Source organism: Eumetopias jubatus, unplaced genomic scaffold (assembly GCF_037043125.1).
Source record: "Eumetopias jubatus isolate StellerSeaLion01/CBP00866 unplaced genomic scaffold, mEumJub1_p1.0 scaffold_9, whole genome shotgun sequence".
Taxonomy (NCBI): domain Eukaryota; kingdom Metazoa; phylum Chordata; class Mammalia; order Carnivora; family Otariidae; genus Eumetopias; species Eumetopias jubatus.
Window position 1 is genome coordinate 125,047,765 of NW_028274815.1, and position 22,406 is coordinate 125,070,170.

Genomic DNA, 22,406 nt, shown 5'->3' on the forward strand with positions numbered 1-22,406 from the left:
GACAAAAGCTAGGTGCCTCGGTGGGTCCAGTGTGTTGATGAGTCAGTTGGCAAACTGTCTCATGCAGGACGTCCACACACTTACCGCTGACTTTTGATGATGCAGCAGGTTAAGTTCTTAACACCGCAACACGCCAGCTCTTGAGGTCAGCCTTCCTCAGGAAGCGGTGGCCCTAAAACTCAGTCCGTTTCTCCCATCTGGAAAAATGGACTCTTGTCTCCAACCAGGGCAGCAGAGTTTTTACAAGCCGTGGGAGTTATTTCTGGTTTGTTTTCTGAAATACCTGTTTTCCGCGATGCCCCTTCCTCACATAGCACTGGTCCGGCATGCCTGTAACTGATGCAGAAATGTGTCCTGCTACTGCATTAAAGCTGGTGAGGAAGAAAATCCTTTAGGGTTGCCACTTTTCTGGAAGCAAACTGTTTTAACCAAATGTTCACCCTCTTACCTGGTAAGGTGCCAGCCATTTAGAGATACAATGCCCTAGTCAGTTACTATCTTCAGGGGATTCCTAATCTTCCTTTGCTGCTGATGGGTAGTTTGACAGCACGTCCCTAAGCCGTCTCCAGTCATCTTGGTGCCCTGTCACCTTATGCCAAGAGACAATGGGGCCTAACTGAAAAAAGAACTCTCAAGGCCTGGTTTATTTCTGTTTTGCCTCTTACTAATTGTGGGCAAGTCCCTAACTTCTCTAAGCCTCAGTCTGATCTGTCGGGGGGAAGGGAGAGAATCCCCACCTTCTAGGTGCATGGACAGCGTCTATTCACAGCTGGGCACACACATTGTTTCATGGTCACTATTCTGCACCTGAGGAGACGGTTTGTGTCCAGCTCATGTCACTCAGCCGCGGTGAGGACGCCACTGAGCAGGCCGCCTGATTTGGGCTCCAAGGTACAGGATGGATAGAACAACACGAAAGGAGAAAAGACACGAGCAAGCAGCTCTGGTTGCAGAGCTCAAAAGCATGACTCATGTTACTGAACGCTTTTGCTGGAATGTATAAAAAGGAAAAGGAATTGTAATGGACAAAAACACGTGCTGGTTTACGGCTTGGTCCAGAACATCAATAGCAGCAATAACCAGATCCATGGCCATTCTTTGGCAGGCTCCTTGCTGGATAAGAGAAGCTTTTATTTCCCAACCGAGTACCCTGCTAGACCAGTCTTAGAGAGCAAACATCTGGCAGGGGCCACATGGGCCTGCAAGCCTCCTCCCAGCTAGCTCCGACCAGGTAAAGGTGCAGCCACTGCTGTTGCCCCTGATGAGGTCCTAGGCCATACTGCTGGCCTCGGAGCCAGGCGGTCCATCTGCAATCCTGAGGGACAGACAGGCCCATTCCTGGGGAGGAAACGCCAGATGACTTATCTGATGAGTCAAAATACTCTCCTGCTTTCAAGTGTGATCCTGGGCTTATTCGACCTGCTGATGTTATTTATGCTTGTGTATAATTCAGCACTCACGAGTACGGTTCGCTTGAGTCTTGAGTAATCTTGGGTTTCCTAGCAACAGGCCAACTTAGAGTACAGTCAAGCAAACAGGGATACTGCCCCCTAATTTTCAAAGAAAATTTGTTATTTCAAATTAATATCAAAGTTATGAGAAAAAATAAACACTTTATTGGACTTTGTTACACTTATTTTACAATTTAGTATTGTTTTATTTTGCATTACATAAGGTGGGGGATGGCACACCCCTTCATTGTTTCTGAAGTTTAGGACCTTTAAAGGTCTTAATCTGGCTACCTGCTATTAAGGAAAGTGGGGTGTCTGCTTTACACTGGCAAAGTAAGGGGCTAAACCTCCCCTATTTGCCCCCCCACCTCCCTTGTAACTTTATCTCTGTACCCTGACATAAAGCACTGGTTTAAAACACAGTGGTTCCAACGATTCTTATCAAGCCCTGCTTCCTTACCCCAACCCCGCCAACCTCCATCCCAACTGAGATTGTCCCCTCTGTGTCCCATCTGTTTAATTCTGTAAGAACACCTCAAATCTAGCCTCCATCAGACTGTGGCTGAACATCTCTGACCTTTGAATACTGTCTAATCTCATTTTAGCCCACAGTGAGATTAGCAGTTACCACCAGAGTGTTTAAAACGGGTTAAGCACTTTGCAAAGTAACTTTAAACAATACGTACTAGGTACTATCTTTTATTCAAACGAGGAAAACACTGAGGCTCAGACAGATGGTCACACAGATAGTCATCTGCCCAAGGTCATGTACTCAAGAGATATTAGCCGACCAGTTTGACAGACAAAAAAAGCAATGCGGATACAAACCCAGTCTTGACTTCCAAGCCCATGTCCTTAGCTGTTGGACATTCTTAAGGGACCAACCCCATTCTTCCCATACAATGTGCTCCTCTCCCTGTCTCTCCCCATATAAATGGAACCCCCATCAACTCAGGTGATGAAACCCAGCAGCACTCAGGAATCGGCCTCTGCCTGAGAGCTAATCAATTGCCAGTTTTTAAATTTTAATTACGAAGTAGCTCTCAGCTGTCAGTTTCTCCCCATCCTCACTTTCACTTCTCTGTTTGAAATGGTGTATGGCCTGCCCTGGTCTCTTCTCTAAATGCCTCTCTGCGCGTCAGCTGCAGTGACTGAAGACCGTTCGTTCATGTCACTATGAATATGCTCCCTGCTGCTCTCAACGTAAGGCTCAAACTCTTCAGTGTGGTTTGCAAAGCCCTTTGTGACCCAGTCCCTGCCCTTTTCTTCCCATTCCAGCTTTCCTGAACAAGTCTGCATCTCCCTTCCTTTAACATGAAGTTTTGTCTACCCTGCAGCAATGCCGGCCCTTTACCCCATTTCTCTCTCGGCTAACTCCTAACAATTCCTGGCCTCCAACTCCACTTTTTCCAGGAAGCCCTACCAGGACCACCCCCCACCCTGACCCCAGGCAACTCCCCTGGGTTCTCTGCAATTCCTCAATCACAAGCACTCATCCCAGCGCCTGTACACCTGTCAGCTCATTTTCACCCTCCTCTAAACTCTTAAGTCCAAGATGGCAGAGCTGGTATCTTGTCATGTTTAACGTTGGATCCCCGAATGTGACAGGGCCTGGTACAGAACAGACACTCAGTAAATGTGTGTTGAAAGAACAAACTGTTCTAGTCGACCTCCCTGTGTGCTACCTCTCCTGAAGAAGTTGCCCGACAGCGCCTGCCTTGTGTCTCATCTACACAAGTGTCTTACCCAGGAAAGATATTATCAGTACAATTTTTAGATGAGTTCAAGACTTGACTTACTAGCCAGGCCTCAAGTTTTAGAAGAGACAGGCGCATTCTGCTCGATGCCTGATAAACCTGACAGCCCACATATGTCTAAAAATTATAGGATGGCTGCTAACTCATAAAAGCTGTAAAAGAAAGGGCCTTAAAAGCTTAAGTCTCTATTTTAATCAAATACCTTTATAGTGCAAATATAATAAATTCACATGCATTTTACTTTTACATACTCATAACAAGATAATGACATAAAGACTAAAGTGGCACTGTTTTCCCAAGTGACTTCATTTTCGCCAAACCTACAAAGCGCTATGGAGACGAACACTTCTGGCAAAGCTGGAGCTGCTTTAGGCATCACTGCGCTAGCGTCCACCACCGAATGAACTAACCCAAGCTGCAGAAGCAGTTAGCCGGGTCAGCCACCCTGCCCGTCTGGGGAAGGAGCCAGAGGCACGCACCCCTCCCCCCAAGAACTCCAATGCCACACCTCGTGGGGGATGAAGGGCTGAACACACTGCTTGCTTGCATCACACAAATAAAGACTCTCACAGAGGAAACCTGTCATAGAAATGGTGGGTTTTGTTTTTTGCTTTTTAAGGAGACTGCAATAGAAATATATTAACGATTGGCCTCAAATAACCAACATTTTTCTTACATTTTAAATCAAAGTTGTAGGATCCTACAGATCTTAATAAAGAACTCTCTTCACAGCACAGCTGTAGTTCACTTTAAAACGCAAAATGTTCCCTTCGCGCTGTATCTTTACAAATAAACGTAATATACATATAAATGAAAAGTTCAGATCCTGCATCAAGCATTACGTAATCTTGCTCTCTGATATAAACTTGGATATAGTCACATTTGCAAAGTGTTCACTTAGTATTTTAGTTGAAGCAAAAGTAAAACAGATACGGGCTTTCGGCAAAGCAGACCTTTATGAATTCTCAGAGGCTCAGCTGAAGTCACGATTGGTGAGGACAAGTGGAGCCACAAGGGTCCAGACATAGAGGAGGAGGCAGACCCAGCTGGAGCTGATCTTGACCCACACAGCTGGCCACTTGCTGGTCATGCTCTGGAACTCTGCATCAGGGCTAAGAAAACAGAAAAAGGTAAAAGAGCCTGTCACCAGCATCCAGCAGCACCCCCCAGCCAAAGCCAAGAAACCTGGCTAACACTACGCTCTAGTAAGGTTCTAGAAGGAACGTGTGAAAGCTGCTATTATTAGTTTTTATGTACAGGGGACTCTGCCTTCAAGAAGCTTTTCTCTTGTCAGCATGAAGAACTCTGACTACTGTATGTGCTGGGCAAAGTTCTTCAGGAACACCTAGCTGTTCTAGATACTGGCAAAAGTCTAGATTGAGATGGGAGTCCCTGAAACTTTCCTTCTTTATCACACCATTACTTTGATCAGAATACTCTAAATGGCCATCTCTAGACACAGAGGAAAATTAGTGAACAGAGATGGGTCTGACTGCTTTACGTTATGATTTTCTCTCTTAAGTAACTCAAGTCCGGAAGAACTCTCTCCATGATTCATCTGTAAGAATTCCAACTGGATTTTAAATCCAAGAGGAGAAAAAAGTCAAAAGTAATTCAGAAAAGAGCACCGAACACAACAACTTCATTGTATGGGTAAGGGAAAGGGATTCTGAGGTTGAGCAATGGATGGAGATTTTACAGGCAGCAAGGGGGGCCAAGTGGTCTTCCATCTGGTCCGTCTATGCCTCCTACCTGTACCAGCCGGTCAGGGTCATCATGATGTACAAGGAAGCCAAGGAGAGCATGAAGTGGAATAAGAAGTAGCTGTACTGCACTCCTTCCTTCTCGTTGTCCACAGCCCGCCGAGGCTGTCCATCTTCTTCATCACTGCCACCGTTGGCAGCCGTATCACGGAGGATCACGCTGTCACTTCCCGACAAGGTCAGCTTACTTACTTGGCTATTGTTGGAAGTGCGGATGCTGGAAAGTGATCCGAAAGAAGGCAAATCAGAAAGGGGCCACGGGATGAATTGCTGCCATTGGCCTATATACATGCAGGTTATTGAACTGCCCCTATTTGGGGACAGAAGGCCTTCTGAAGGGCTCTGCTTCAAGTTCTCCACTGCTGACTGTCATCACAAGACAGAGAGCACGCTCATCAGTTACCACGTGGTTAACTGCTTAGGAGTCTGAGTTTCATCATGCTCTCAAAGTCTGCTTCCATGACTTCACAAGAGCTTCTTCCATGCTTGGAATGGACCACCCACCAGCCTTCTCCCAGCTAGCTTCATTTTCTAATTCTCTATGTGCTATGTCTTCTAGAAAGCCTTCTCTGACGTCAAGTCATCACTAGGCTAGTTTAAAACCCCACAGCTCCTTCTGCTTCCCTCTGCCATAGCACTTACCATTCCTGTCTTTCTTGCTAGTCCTAGAACTCCTCAACAATGACCGTAGTCCTCTATGCATTTCGAGCACACAGCAGATGCTCACTGCAAGTTTGTTAAGTGACTGAATAGAAAAGTACATACAACTAAAGGACAAGAACCACATGATCATCTCAACATACACAGAAAAAACACTTGACCAAAATCTAATACTTTTTCCTGATAAAAACACTCAACCTAGGAATGGAGGAGAACTTCTTCAAACATAAAGGGCATCTATGAAAAGCCCAGAGCTGACATCATACTTAATAGTGAAAGACTAAAAGCTTTCCCCGAGATCAAGCGTAAGACAAGTAGTCCACAGTCACCATTTCTGTTCAAAATTGTACTGGAGGTTCAAGCCAGAGCAATTAGGAAAGGAAAAGATAAAAGGCATCCAGATTGGAAAAGAAGTAAAATGATCTCTATCTGCAGATAACCTGACCTTATACGTGGAAAATCTTAAGGAATATACACACTATTAAAATCAATAAATGATGTTGCATAATACAAGATCAATATACAAAAATTCTATGTCTATACAGTAACAATGAAAAACCTAAAAGATAAAGAAAACAATCTCACTTATAATACTGTCAAAAATAACACTTAGAAATTTAATACAATATGTTTAAGACTTGTACACTAATAACTATAAACCACTGAAAGAAACTGAAGACCTAAATGAAACATCCTATGTTATGAACCAGAAGCCTTAATAGTGTTAAGATAGTAATACTCTCCAAGATGACAGATTCAATGCAATCCTTATCAAAATCTCAATTAAACTGACAAGCAAAACCCAAAAATTACACAGAAATGCAAGGGACTCGAAATAACCAAAACAATCTTGAAAAAGAACAAACCTGGATGACTCATACTTCCCGATTTCAAAACTTACTACAAGGCTACAGTGATCAAAACAGTGTGGCACCGGCATAAGGACAGCTATACAGATCAATGAAATAGTTACGAGTCCAGAAACAAACCATTACATTTATGGTGAACGGGTTTTCGACAAGGGCGCCAGGACAACTCAATGGGGGAAAAAATAGTCTTCTTAACAAACAGTGCTGAGACAACTAGATAATCCACACACAATGGAATTAAGTTGGACCCCTTACCTCAAGCCATATACAAAAACAGTAAGACAGCCCAATTTAAAAACAGGCAAAAGATTTAAATAGACATTTCTTCAAGATATACAAATGGCTAATAAGCACATGAAAAGAACGCTCAACGTCATCAGTCATGAGGGAAGTGCAAATCAAAACCATAATGAAATGCCACTTCACATTCTCTAGAATGGCTACAATAAAAGACAATTACGATGTCATGATTAAGAGGTAATGAAACTGGAAGCTTCATACATTGCTGGTGGGATTGTAAGATGATGTAGCCACTTTGGAAAACACTTTTGCAGTTCTCAAAAAAGGTAAACAAAGAGGCACCACATAGCCTAGCAATTCTACAACTAGGTACAAATCCAAGAGAATTGAAAATGTACATCCACACAAAAAAACCTGTACACAAATATTCATAGCAGCATTATTCATGATAGTTCCACAGTGGAATCAACGCAAATTTCCATCAACTGATGAAGGATTAAAAAATGTGGTATATATAAACACAATGGAGTATCATTTCCAACAATAAAAAGGAATTAAGTACTGATATGTCATAACATGGATGAACCTTGAAAACATACTAAGTGAAAGAAGCCAGTCACAAAAGATCATATATTTTATGATTCCACATGTATGAAACATTTGAATAAGCAAATTTACACAGATAAAGGAGGTAAGTTTCTGCCAATGGTTGCAGCAGGAAGGAATAGGGAGGTGATTGCTAATGAACATGAGGTTTCTTTTTGGCAAAAGCAAATCTTCTAAAATGGACTGAGGTGATGGTTGCACAATCCTGAATTGTACACTTTATTTTTTTAAAGATTTTATTTATTTATTTGACAGAGAGAGATATAGCAAGAGAGGGAACACAAGCAGGGGGAGTGGGAGAGGGAGAAGCAGGCTTCCTGCGGAGCAGGGAGCCTGATGCAGGGCTCGATCCCAGGACCCTGGGATCATGACCTGAGCCAAAGGCAGACGCTTAACGACTGAGCCACCCAGGTGCCCCTGAATTGTACACTTTAAAAGGGTGAACTGTATAGTATGGAAATTGTATCTCAAAAACTAAACAAAACATATTAGGCCAAAAGCAAAACAAACAAAAGTCACAGACAATATAAAACACATAAGCATAGCTGTGTTCTAATACAACTCTATTTACAAAAACAGGCAGTCAGCCCCAGGGCTGTAGTTTGCCAACCCTTATTTTAAACAATCATCAAAAAAAAAAAAAAAGGTAAATTTACACATACTATGGAAGCTGTTCAAATTATGACAATTTCATATTTGAGAATACTGTGTATTTACAGAGTACATTCCTAATTTATTTATAAAAATTATCAAGGGACATAAATAAAATTATGTACAATTATATAGATACAAATAGATTGTAGATAAGACAGTTAAGTATAAGCAAAGGAAAAAAGCATAAAATAATATGTACCAAAACGTTTAATCATGGAAGAGATAAATTTGGAGGGAGGATACTTTCATTTCCCACTTTACACTATCTCATTTACATTATTAATTTATATAAACATATCCTTGCCCATTTTTAGTTCATATTTTTAAATTATTAAAGTAATATATGCTATTATATAGAAAATATCAATAAAAAACAGGTAGGAGGATGAATGCAAAGTGCTAACATAGGTTCTATCTGAGCCCCTGGATTAACTAGTGATTTTAAAATTAGATGTATAGAATTCTGTAGTTCTTTAAATATTTTTTACAATGATCAGGAAATTAAGATTTTCTTACAAAAAAAGAGAAACTAACCAATTTTCAGAGCCACTACTCTAGCTGATCTAGGGTCAGGTGAAGACTTTATCCTCCTATCCAGGGAGAAGGTATCTCTATGTCAGTTTGGAAGGAATTATTTGATAAGAGGATTTACTAGGCTTTAAGAAATATACATGGCCAGGGAATGAAGAAAGTCGAGGACTTTCAATAAAGAAGAGTTTGTTTTTCTTAATTCCTCACACTGCTTTTTGAAAGCAAAATAGCTTCTTTCCTCTACGACTAACCTTCATGAGAATCTTGTCCCAAGTATTTTTTAACTTACCTAGAATACAAAAGGCAGAGAACAAAGCCTGTCAGCCCAATAAAATTCTCTAGATCTAAAAAATGCCCACTCTTTGAGGGTGGAGCAGGGGTAGGGACTACAGCAGTTGAATTTCCAGGAGCCAAGGTTGGTGCAGTCATGTGCTTAACGATGCTCCACAGGCCAGGGTTGCAGGAACGATCTGAAAGTGTAAAATTTTTTATTATCCTTAGTTAGAACTCCTCTTGTTCCAAGAAAGGATGTGAGGGAAGTGCTCACACATCATTCAGTCATGATGTAAAACATGGGAATGTTATACTTAAAAGAACCTGGAAGCTTAGCAATTAGTTACATATTTGTGTGGCAATCAGTGACTTAGTTTTAGAAGAAAAGACACAACAACAAAGTATCTGTCAAATTCATAAATGTCAATTTTGATTTTACTGATTTTGAAGTTTAACTGGCACATCTTTTTGGGTCTGTAGTTGTACAAAGGCTTTAAGCACAGGGAATTTTTCCCTAGTGTGTTTGTACAGTTAAATAGGAGTACACTAACAGTAAGTGAGTCATCGGTGGAGGGTCTGCAATAACCGTTTTGAAACAAGTCCAGAGAATACCCTATTGAGTGAGACACAATGCAGTCATTATAAAAGGATATTTCAGTCTTTTTTCTTTTAGTTTTTTTGTCTAGAGCCTGTAACACCAAAGTGAAATTCAATTACAACAATGCCACAAAGGGCCAAAACAATGTTGCCTTGTCCAACTCTTAACTAGTCTGACTTAGTCCAGGGAAAAGCCTAGACTGTTTAAGGACTGTGGTCCTTTAGGCTGTCAGCTATGAATAGCTACGGACAGACATGGAGAATAAAACTTGAAATGTGAGTATCTGTACCATACGGTGAGCACTGTACATTTAAGTGAGGCTTTTTGTTTGTTTGCCTGTTTGACATTTGCTCTACCTCTAGTGTTTGCACCTGCCAAAGGAGTAATTGCCTACTTTCTCTCCATCAAATGAATGTGCTCTTGACATCCCCTTACCGGGTTCATTGGACATGGCTGACCAGGTGAGGTACATGGTGTAGAGGGTGATGAGAGAGGACTGCAGGAGACCAGACCGGGGCTGGTGTTCCTGTAGAATCAAACAGAAAACAAGCCCCAGGAACTGCAAGGGCTGACTTTCTAAAGCCCAGCGGATTCCCCTGGGTCCCCCTGAAATGTTATTAATGGAGAACCTTCTGATTCTATTTGACAGCTGAAAGAGGACAAGTAACCTTTCAGTCTGAGTTAGCCTGAGAAAGAACCAAGAAAGAGGACCGTGTACCACTGGTTCTCGAGGCATTTGACAGCCCTGGAATCCCGCGTATCCCGCAGAGGCTGATTTCCTAGTCCCTTGCTGTTGTAGAAGCTAAGTTCAATGGCAGCGCTAACTAGCTAGGTGACCCATCATCTCTCTGGAACTTCAGTTTTCTCATTTTTGAAAGGAGAGGTGATAGCTACATACTCTTTTCGTATTTCTCACATAAAACTTCATGAATTGGGGCGCCTGGGTGGTTCAGTCAGTTAAGCATCTGCCTTTGGCTCAGGTCATGATTCCAGGGTCCTGGGATCAAGCCTGGCATCACTTGCTGCTCAGCGGGGAGCCTGCTTCTCCCTTTCTTTCTGCCCTTCCCCCAGCTCATGCCCACTCTCGCTCTCAAAAAATAAAATCTTAAAAAGAAAATTAAAAAAAAACCTCCATGAATTTTTGTATTTAAATGATGAAACTCACATGCATGAGTTTTGTTTTTAAATATTAAAAGCAACGATTTTCTAGTTTAATCCCCCTAAAACAGCTTGGCTAATGATTTATAAGACTCATTCTCACAACATAAACTATTTTATAACAGCTATAAAATTCTCAGGTTACCTAGTTTTTTTTTTTAACGATAGGGAAATCATCCACTGAATTATGATACAGGCACTCAATGGCACATTTTATAGTTACTAAATTAGAATTATGAAGAATTTATCATAATATGGGAAAATGTTTAAGTAGATAAACATAAACTCATATAAAAGTTTACATCAGTTTAGGATTAATTACAAATTTTTCACAGTAGGAAAAAGCAGCAAACCATACCTGAATTTTTGGATGGATGGATATAATAGAAACCAAAAAGCAAAGGACCAAGTTAATACTGATGAAGAACTTGTTCTCTGTGCAGCCATCCGGTCTGGTGTAGTATGTGTAGAGCAAGCCGACAAAGACAACTGACAGAATGTAGCAGACGCTGGTGACGGAGAGCAAAGCTAGAAAGAGGGAAAACAACAGGAATGCTCACAACTGTAACAAACTTCTCTAATGAAGACCAATTTTCTTCTACTCCATATAAAAATAAAGACACATTGTTTTACTGTGAAGGGAGTCAACATTTTACAGGGAAATTACAGAAGACCCAAGGTCAGACAGCGTTAGAGATGGCTCGGTGTTAAATTCTGGCTCGGTGTTAAATTCAAGCAACCGGATTCACTTTCCAGATTACCTACCTTGATTCCATGGGTTGAAAAACCAGACATTTGATCATTCCAGCTACAGTGAACTCTAACTGTATGCTAAACAATGTGCATTATAAGCTTTTCTTAGGAACCTGCAAAACTTGTGGGCCCTCCAACTGGCCCAGTGTCAGCAAGCTAAATGCCAGGGATGGTGTCAGCAGAAACAACAGACAGGCATCTTTTATGACATCTGTCCTCTGCAGCCACTGGCTATATAAACCCGCTTCCTGTCTGATGAGACCACATCATTGTGGGAAAGTGGCATATTTGCTATTCTCAAAAACCTGAAATAATATTCCTTTCTGTTCACATGGATAATCAACAATTAGCTATGTAACTCTGAAAATTAGAAAACATAAAAGAGTAACAGTATACTCAGACCAACTGTAGCAATGGTGAGCTCAATTAACTTGTACTTAATTCACGGCACACTTATTTAAGAAAACCAGTTTCTACTTAAAATCTCCATGGGTTCTGCATATTTAAAATTAAGTGATGTATATTATGTCACTATAAAATGATAACGTATGTTAAAGTACTAGCACAGTTCTTAATGTTTTTCCATATGAATATGCAAGATTTCTCTACTTCTTAGTTACTCCAAAGAATAACAAATCTGCAACTCATTATTAAATTCTTCTAAAGTTGAGTGGTTCAAATGAATTATATAAAAAGGAAGTAAATAGATAAAAAATAAATTTTTATCAGTCAGAAATGGGGAGGTGTTTCAGGATTTCCAATCCATCACGATAAAACAATTTCTTAAATCTCATGCTACAACAGTCATTACACACAACTGAAGTGGCCAACAAAATACGGCAATGGTTAAACAACTTATGGTATACCACACCATGGAACTGTATACCATTAAGTGAATAAGATGTATCTATAAGATGTATGTTAGAAAATACTCATTATATAGTTGGTGAGAAAAGCAAGTCATGGAACAATACCTAATATGAATCTATTTACATTTAAATAACAAAACATGTATATGTGCACAAATACATAAAGATCCAGTAATTGTGATTACATCTGGGGAGGAAAGTGGGTTGCAAGTGGGTGGAGATTTGCATGTTTATTTTTTATTAAGTTCCATCAACTGTGTTTATGGTGAACATAGTATTCGTTTTCAGGGGTTTTTTTGGTTTTGCTTTTGTTATTATTTAAAAAGCAAGCTAGATAAATAACATGAAAAGAAAACTGGACAGTTTGATAATGCGTACTAAAAGCCTTTAAAATATCCATACCCTTCCACTCTTCAACTTCTAGGAATTTATTCTAAGGATAAAAGCAGAAGTGTGCTCAGAGATATATTATTAGGTTATTTACTGCTGCACTGTAGCCATATATTCACAGGCTACTTCTAGGTTTTAAAAAAAGTTAAACTATAAGCTATCCAAATGTATGACACATGTAAAAAATTAGTAAGATACAAGTACACATCGTTTTCAATGACTCTTTTTCTATACATAGAAGATACATATGCAAGAAAAAAGACTGGAAAGATATAGACTAATATGTTAACAGTGAGTATTAATTACTAAAGAGTTGGATAATGGGGGATTTGTTTTCTTCTGTAATTTTTGGTTGTTCAAGTTCTTGACACAAGAGTAGCTATTACTTTTATAATGGGTGGGGTGCAGGGGCTAGGAATTTCAACAACTATTTTTTTAAATGAGGTATGGCTGGGTCATTGCCCCTAATAAGTAGAGGATTCCAAAGTCCCTCCCCATTATTACCAGCGATGAGTCCTATTTCCACCCTAGAAATGTTAAGTGCCCCTTTTCCACCAGAAAGCTTTTACAAGGGGTGTGGGCCATACTCTGAATAAAGCAGTAAGGACTGTTCACTTTTATCTGCTTGAGGGATGTGGGCACATGACCCATATGTATAATCCACCTGAGCCCCCTGTCCGTGGAAACAAGGAAATCAAAACCAGAACTACATCATTAAACACAACAGTTTTTTCTTATCTAAACACATCTAGTTACATTACAAATCTCAAAATAAATTAATTGAGAGAAGCCAATGATTTCTATGATCTGTGCTCCCCCCTTCCAGTAACGCATATAATTCAGAACTGAATCAAATGGGAAAGTAGAGTTTTTAAAAAGTCAGCTCTAATTTGGAAGTTTACACATTTAAATCAATGGAGATTTTTATTGTACATCCTGTTTAATATAGCATAATGCAGTATGGCTTTTACAGGTGAGTTTAGATACCTACCAGCATACCAGCACCTTGGATTTCCTTCTTCCATTCGATTTACCCATGATTCATTCCAAGAGTGAGCAAAGTCGACTAACAGCACTAGCTGGATGAGGATGAACAAAAAGGCCCCTACCATGCCGACAATAAACCAGGCTACAAACCAAAAGAACAAAGTTATTCTTACCAAAGGAGTAACATTTCAGAATGTTACTATCCAATTTTAAAACAATTTCAATTGAAGTAAGAGAGAGGTGGTAAAGACATATTGTGTCTCCAGCAGTACAGCAAAAGATTATTCCAATTCTAAACTCAAAGGCATTCTCTAAGAAGTGTTTTGTTGGGCTTCAGACCTTTTAAAATTTGTTCTAGCTTGTGCCAAGGGGAGCCTGGGATTTGACATTCCAAATGGTACAAGCCTTTTCCTTTATAAGGGAAAAAAATCACAGTGGAAATCCACAGATGTCACTTGATGTTATGGTAAGAAAGCATATTAAGGCAGGGACAGCAGAACACATATGAGTTACAGGTCCCTATGTTGACAAGCTCTCAGATTAACTTAGTACTGCCCAAGTGAGAAGGTAAACTATTAAAATATTGGCAACATATCGTTCCAGAACAGCTGAAAAATGGGCTAAATGCCTCCTGGGCATTAATCAATTTAATTAATTACTTTAATCAATTAATTACTACCTTAATATTATTACAAAGTCATAAAATTGAATACCACCTCATTTAATTGTCAGTTCTGGCAAAACCAGTAATGAAAATGTCGCTTCAAGTCCATCATTTGTAGAGTGTGTATATATTGTAATTAACCCTCTTAGTAGTGAGCCATACCTGTGGTGAAATGGCCCCCAGGGATGTAGAAAGAGCCAACCATGATACCAACAATGGCAGCAATTTTGAAGAACCAAAACCTATTAAAATATAAAAGTGCATTTATGAAATGTTAATTTTTGCCCTTATACTGAGAAAAGTGAATTTCTGAAATGCAAAAATAAGGACTCAGTAGCATTCCCAACATGATCGTCTGTGTTTATTTCTTTTGACATGAAGCTGCTTCACTCAATCTTTCATACAATTTAAGGACAAACACTGGCCCAGAGAACAAATAATTCATAGATATAATAAGAGAAAAACATACAACTTAAGAATTTCCCTACATTTAGCAATTAAAGACAGGAATTTTTCTACAATTCTGGAGTATTCTAAACTAACAATGTTAGCTACACATAAAGCAATTAACTATTGGATCTAGGGAAAAGTTATCACCTAATCCTTCTTTCACAACATAAGACATAAGTGCCTTGTGCCCACAATCACACAGTTCATCACTGGCAAAGCTAAGACCAAACCTGGCTTTCAGTCCATGTTCTTTAAAGACTGCCTTGTATGGCAGCGTGGAAAGAATCAGGCTTTGGAGCTGGACAAACCTGAGTTTCAATCCCAACTCCAACTCTCACTGGCTCAGAGATCTCAGGCACTTTATTTAACCTTTCTGAAATTCGGTTACTGCATCTATAAAAAGAGGATTATAATACACATAAAGTGTACAAACTCCCTTCAGTTTTCAAATGAGAATTATATGTCTAAGGGGAACTACGGGCAGTCAGGAATGGGAAACAATATATTTGTAAATCAGTGGCCCAAATATATCTAGTTTATCTTTCAGTACACTGTTTAATAGATCAGGAATAGTTTTATCTTTTAACAATAAAAAGTATGCATGTTTGTGTGTATGCAGTGCCCAGCACAATCCCTGAACTGTTTCGCAGGTGTTTGATAAAAATCTAGGAACTTGAAACAAAGGTATTAAAAAAAAAAAGACAAGATTCTCCTCTTCCCCTTCACCCCCTCTGTGCTACAGAACTCCAACTGAAAATGACATTGAAACAACTTCACAAGTACAATAGGTCAGAAATGTGGGCCACTGATTCAAATACTCTACTGCTTCCATCAGAATGGCAACATTAACTGTTCAAGGGGAGGATCCACACCATAATATAACAAGTAAATAATAAAATAAATTTACATACCCATTGTGTACTGCTGCTCTGGGATCTTTACTTGTTTTTACTTTTAACATGAGCAGAGAGAAGACAAAGAAAAAGATGGCCATGGCAAAGTTGATCCGATATACAGCTTTATAACCGACCAGAACATCACAATCTTTATCCACCTTTCTATCAGCCACATTGATTTTAAACCCCCCTTCACAGAATCCAGGAATCTGGAAAAAGCAATTTCAATGTTATGGGAATATCCACATTTAAACAAAGATTCTATCCCATAAGAAAGCCTGAATTTATACAACTGACTACTTCAACAACTGCAAGACTATCCTGAGGGACTTTTCTCTTTGCCTTCCCATTCGCTTACAATCTTGTCACCAAATAATATAAACAATCTGCATTTTGCAAATAAAAGTGAAGTGTTCTCTTCTTTGCTTTTCTTGCTGATGAGGTTATCTCCCATCTTGCCATGAATTTTCATGCTACAACTGATTCCTTCCGCAGGTGAAGGGCTAGTCTAGGTCAAATGTTTAAATCTGGAACATACGTGGGAAGACAATGTTTTCGTGCCACTCTTTCAATATCTTTCTCTCAGTTGTTAAGAGTACACCCTGAACATGTTCACTCTGAGTACCTTGATTTCTGGAAAAGGACCAACACTCTCATATTCTCTATCTAGACTGTACCCAAAAGTAATTAAAAAACCCAACAATTACAATGAACTCGACTGAGTTTTACAATGGTAAAGAAATAAGAATGTTAATTACAACTAAAATTGTGCAAAACAGAAAAATAATACAAATGACCCATACATTAAGGCTACTGTTCCTTCTACTTACCTTCTTCAGCTGTGATTCCATCCCTTCTGTCAGCATGATACAGGATACAGCAGCGCCCAGGAAGAGAATGAAAGCATAGATGAGGCGAGTCACCGTGGAATTCTTACTATTGGGGCAGCAACTACACAGCAGGCACGATGCACCGCTGCAAAGGCAGGGAACCTGTAAGAAGCACACCACAGCCATCTGAGACCTTGTCAGGGGGCTCCTTCATGTCGTTAAGGGTCACAGAGTAGAAGATGAGGCCAACCAGGCTTTGACGGCTGTAACTGAGAAAGTTATGGGTGGGAGGAAGTGGTTAAAAGCATGGGTTCTGGGGGCACCCGGGTGGCTCAGTCAATTGAGTGTCTGACTCTTGATCTTGGCTCAGGTCTTGATCTCAGAGTCATGAGTTAAAACCCCACAGTGGGCTCTATCCTGGGTGTGGAGCTGACTTAAAAAAAAAAAAAAAAAAGCATGGGTTCTGGAGTCAATAATATTTGTGTCACTCTAACTCAGCAAGTTACATAAGCTAAGCTTATTTCTCCATCTGCTAAATAAACTGAATAACGGAATCTTCCTCCCTCAGACATTGCTGTATTAAATGAGTACTCAACACAGTGCCTAAAACATACTAAGAGCCCAATAAATGTCACTTATATTCACAAAGAGCACATTTTATTTAAAAACAATATAAAAACCTAACTCCACTTGCCATATAAGGAATCCTAGTTACCAAATCTGGTATTATAGCATCAAGCAACATTACATGAAAACCTTTACAAATGATGATAAAGAGCTGTTTAGCTCAATTTAAGAGTAATGTGGCGATTCCTCAAAAAAGTTAAACACTAAAATCACCATTTGACCCCTAAACAATTCCTCCCCAAAAGAACTGAAACAGGTATTCAAACAAAAGCTTGTATATGAACGTTCAAAGCAGCAATATTTATAGTTGCCGAAAGGTAGAAACAACCCAAATGTCCATCAATTGACGAATGGATACATAAAATGTGGTACAGCCACACAATGGAATATTATTCAGTCATCAAAATGAACTAAGTACTGATACATGGTACAACATGGGTGAACCTAGAAAACATCATGCTAAGTGAAAGAAGCCAGACCCAAAAGGCCACATATTGCATTTCATTTATGTGAAATATCCAAAATAAGTAAATCCCAAGGCAGAAAGCATTAAAGGTTGGAGGAGGAGGGAGACGGGATGGGGAGTGACTGCTTAATGGTAATCAGGCTTCTTTTCAAGGAGATGAAAATGTTCTGGAACTACACAAATGTGATGACAGCAATGACAGCCTAACACTGTGAATGTACTAAATGCCACTGAATTGTACACTTAGAAATGGTTAATTTTATGTTATGTGAATTTTACCTCAGTTGAAAAAAGAGAGTAACCTGGCTCTCTGGTGAGCATTTCAGATGAAGGCATAATCTGAGTTGTTTTTATGTAAGCTTAACTAGGAAAGTGCTTCAATTGCTTTCACAGATGACATTAAGTGACATTACAAAGGCAGGCTAAGTCAGAATCATCAGCAGAAGCAGCAGATGTAAATAATGGGGGATGCTGGCCTCACAGTATGGTCCCAGTCTTTACTTTTATAGATGGTACCTTGGGTGGACTTTACCATGGTTTTGTGTGATTTGGAGCAAGATGCTAAGCTTCTTAAAAGCCCAGTTTTCTCATCTGTAAAAATGGGCATTAACACCACCTGAACGGTTACTGTGTGAAGAACAACCCAGCGTCAGGAATCTATAGCACCTGGCATAACACCTGGCACAGCACAGGCTCTCGATATATCATGGTAGCCATTAACATCTGTAACTGCAGCAGCCATGGTAAATTGATCACCCGGCTTCAGTCTCCAATTCTTAACTACAATCTGGGCCAAAAGACCATAATAGAGGTCTATAGCTGGCTGCAGACAGAAACAGAGGTTTTACAGCCAAAAACAATGACAGTAATTGCTTCATGTTTATTTTGTCTGCATTCTCACACTCCTAACTCTTTAGCTATTTATTTCCTGGCCTATTAAATAATCTCATAATAACTGCCTACTGTTTGTTATGGGTTGAACTGTGTCCCCCCCCAACCCCACAAATTCATATGTTGAAGTCTTGATCCCAAGTACCAGAGAGTGTGACCTTATTTGGAAATAGGGTCACTGCAGATGTAATTAGCTAAAATGATGTTATACTGAAGAGGGGGCACCTAATTAAAAATGACTGGTGTCATAAAAAGGAGAAATTTGGGCACAGACATGCAGCACAGGGAGAACACCAAGTGAAGACAAAGGCAAGGAATATCAAAGACTGCTAGCAAACCACCAGAAATGGGGAAGAAGCATGGAACAGATTCTCCCTCATCACCCTCAGGAGCCAACCCTGCTGACAGCTTAACCTTGGATTTCTATCCTCCAGAAACTGAGAGACAACAAACTTCTGTTGCTTGAGCCACCCAGTTTGTGGTATTTTTTTTTTTAATCTACCCTAGCAAATGAATATACCACTTACTTGTTTATAAATATCACGAAAATGTAAGTGCCCTTAGCAGGGACCACCTACTATTATATCTCTTGCAATCTGTGGAACAGAGTTGTCCTACTATATGTTACGTCACTTCCCTATCTCAGTAAGTAACAATTCTATTCTTACTCAGGCCAAAAACCTTGGTCATCCTTGACGTTTTTCCTTTTTCCAAAACTCTCATCCAGTCTGTCAGCACATCAGCTTTATCCTCAAAATATATCCAGAATCTGGGGCACCTTGCTGGCTCAGTTGGTAGGGCACATGACTCTTGATCTCAGGGTGGTGAATTCAAGGCCCATGTCTGGCATGGAGCCTATTTAATTTTTAAGAAAATAAATATAATATAACATAATATAATATAATATAATAATAAAATAAAACATATCCAGAATCTGACCACTTTCTTAGCATCCTTAGCTATCATGTTGGTCCAAGCCACTACTATCATCTTTCACCTGGATTAAATACAATGGCTCCTGTCTCACTGTTGTAGCCACCCAATCAGAACCCAGAGTTGGTATAAAGATTATTTTAAGATGAAGACATTTGAGATTCAACAGATACAGGGAAAAAAGGCTTCTTGGAGCTTTCCTCATCTGGCTTAAAAGCAGCAACTTCTCGGATGTGAGGCTGCCGTAAATTCTCTTTCCAAGAGAGTTTTATGGACATGAAAAAGACAAAAGACCTATGCACCCACATAAACAAGGATTATCACAAACTTTCTTATCTCCTCTTTATTCTTCCTAACTAGAAGCCCTTTTCTTTTCCCCTATTAAGTAAGGTATATAATAAGCCCTATTTTCTAACCATCTCTTTGAGTTATTCATCACCGAATGATGAATAACATCCTGCAAGTATGTGTTTTGCATGTGTACACAGTTCTTTTTTCTCTCGCTAATCTTTCTTCACTTTAATTCGTAGGCCCCCAACAGAGGAGGCCTAACCACTAACCCCACAGAGGATACAAGCAAAATTTTTTCTCCTCTACACTGCTTTACCCTTTCTTTTCTACAATCTGTTCTCCAACAACCACCTTGTTAAAACACAGGTCAGATCACATCACTCTTTTCTTTTCTATAATGGATCCCCACATCACTTAAGAGGAAAAGCCAAAGTCCTTAAATTGGCCTACAAGACCATACAATGGGTATCTACATGATTTGGCTCCCTGCTACCTTTCTGACTTCATTTCCTATTATTCTTCCCCTCACTCATCCCATCTCTGGTACACTGCATTCCTTGCTATTCCTGTTGACAAAAGGGATTAATAAAATAGAAAAGCGATTTACAGATAAAAATGCTTTGATGGCATCAATTCAAATATTAACCTTACATCAAAGGCAAAATGTGTTTCAGGTTATTAGGATAAGACAGACATCTTTGTTTCAAATTACAAATTCATTCCTTTTTTTTTTTTTAAGATTTTATTTATTTATTTATTTATTTGACAGAGAGATAGCACAAGTAGGCAGAGCGGCAGGCAGAGGGAGAGGGAGAAGCAGACTCCCCACTGAGCAGGGAGCCCGATGTGGGGCTCGATCCCAGGATCCTGGGATCATGACCTGAGCCGAAGGCAGACGCTCAACGACTGAGGCACCCAGGCGCCCCACAAATTCATTCCTTAACTAATTCCCTTCTTAACTATATATTTTTTTCTAAATCTACTTTGCAAATAGTCTGACCCACTTGTGGACTGTAAAATTCAACTTACCAGGATTTGTTCTAATGTGATAGAAAAATTGTACAGCAGATGATAAAAGTAAAAATTATGTCACAAAACTTGTGTCTAAATGGGCATATTAAATCAACCATGTAAAATATATTTCTTACTTTGGGTCAAGGTCAAAAAAATGGAAAGCCACAGCTCTCAAGGAACCTGTAAATGACCAAACACCCTTTTGATTTAGGATCAACAACCTTTAAGAACGGAAAATACACTTTGTACTCTGTCCCTAAGAAATGGTAGTGGAACGAACTGAGATTGAGTCCTTGGTCAATTAAATGAGGAAGTTATGCGACAAGAAGTGATTTTAAAGAATCATGCTCTTCAGGAGCAAGTATATGAGGGAACTCACCTATTCTCTTCCATAGATCCTAAAATTTCCTTTTTAAAATACGGCGTTTACAATCTACAAAGCGATTCAACCCGTTTATTCACTTTATCCTCACAGCAGCTCTCAAGGTGAGGAATGCTGGGGTGATTAGCCTTATGTTACAGGAAGCCAGAGATAAATGTCTTGGACAAGGTCCCCAAATGTTCACGCCATGGCTTCCAATTTTGAATAATAATCCACAAGGCCTTCTTTCCTTTGCACAACTGCACACAAGCCTCGGTTAAAATCCCAGCTCTGCCACATACTCTGTAGCATCGGGAAATCCATTCTATGGGATAAAAATATCACTTAAGCCACCCCAAATTAAATGACGCCACCTTAATGAAGGTACTTCGAAATGAAGCAGAGCGCGCTCGCCCCAGAACTCTCATTCCGCGGTCCAGATTCCAGCTCCAGAGGGACCCAGAGGCAGGAAGCCTCGCGGGGGCGGGGCAATCGAAATTGTAAACAATGACGGCCTGGCCTCCTACGTTCCCCCCACAAACCCGGAAGGCAAGCCGCCCGATCCCGATGAGGGCGGGGGGGGGGTGCATCACTGATTGTGGTCTGCGCCCCCGGATACTCTCTGCAGCCCAGGGCCCGTCCCCCCCAAGCCCCGGGCCAAGGCCCGATCGCGTCTGGGTTTGGGGCTCCCTATCGCCCTAGCCCAAACGACACGTCCGACGGAGAAACCAGATCCCGAACTCACCCAGCTGGCGAGGGAGAAGACGCCCAGCACGGCCCCCATGGTGACGCTGGTGATGCAGGCGGCCGGTCCGGAGGCTTCTAGCACGGTGGTAACTGCCAGTCGAGGTGTCTCCTCAGAAACGCGACGTTTTCTCAGGCCGGAAACGCGCGGGTGGCGTCATTGCGTGGCCCCGCCCACCGCCCTCGGCCGCCGCTGCCAAGAGAGCCGCTGTCATTGGCAAAGGTAGAAGGCGGGGCTAAATCAGCATCGAGCTGAGGGAGAAGGTGGAGCTAAGCCGACCAGGCTCTAAGGGGGAGGCGGGGCTAAGCCGGCCCAGAGGGGAGGGAGGAGGCGGGACTAGCCCGGCCCCGCGCGGAGGTGGGAGATGCGGCTAAAGCGGCCGGGAGGGGCGGGAGCTGTGAAGGCTTTATTCCTTCACCTCAGTTGTATTCACTTGGGAGCCCGTTATGTGTCGACATCTGAGGTACAGAAGTGCACAGGAATTTACGGCCTACTTAAAGAAAAAAATTTCCTAATTCCCACCTACTTAAAAAAGGAGTCTGACACTGAACATACATGCACCACGACACGTTGTGATGAGTACCATGAAGTAGTATGAGGGAATATCCTTTCAATAAAAGTTTCTTTAATGCTTACTATGTGAGGAGAAAATAATGTAGCTGGGGCGGGGGGAGTAATC

At 40.6% G+C, this 22,406-nt stretch overlaps 1 protein-coding gene across 1 annotated transcript; it reads right to left on the bottom strand.

Moving 5' to 3' along the window:
- Positions 1-1,593: 1,593 nt before the first annotated feature.
- SERINC3 (serine incorporator 3) lies at positions 1,594-21,880 on the bottom strand. Its single transcript, XM_028122053.2, has 10 exons — positions 21,728-21,880; positions 16,400-16,561; positions 15,585-15,778; positions 14,386-14,465; positions 13,564-13,701; positions 10,919-11,088; positions 9,838-9,928; positions 8,821-9,001; positions 4,961-5,188; positions 1,594-4,320 (listed from the first exon to the last, which is right to left on the bottom strand). The coding sequence occupies exons 1-10, from the start codon at positions 21,764-21,766 to the stop codon at positions 4,182-4,184; spliced, it is 1,422 nt and encodes a 473-aa protein (XP_027977854.1). The 5' UTR covers positions 21,767-21,880; the 3' UTR covers positions 1,594-4,181.
- Between the last annotated feature and the right edge of the window lie 526 nt (positions 21,881-22,406).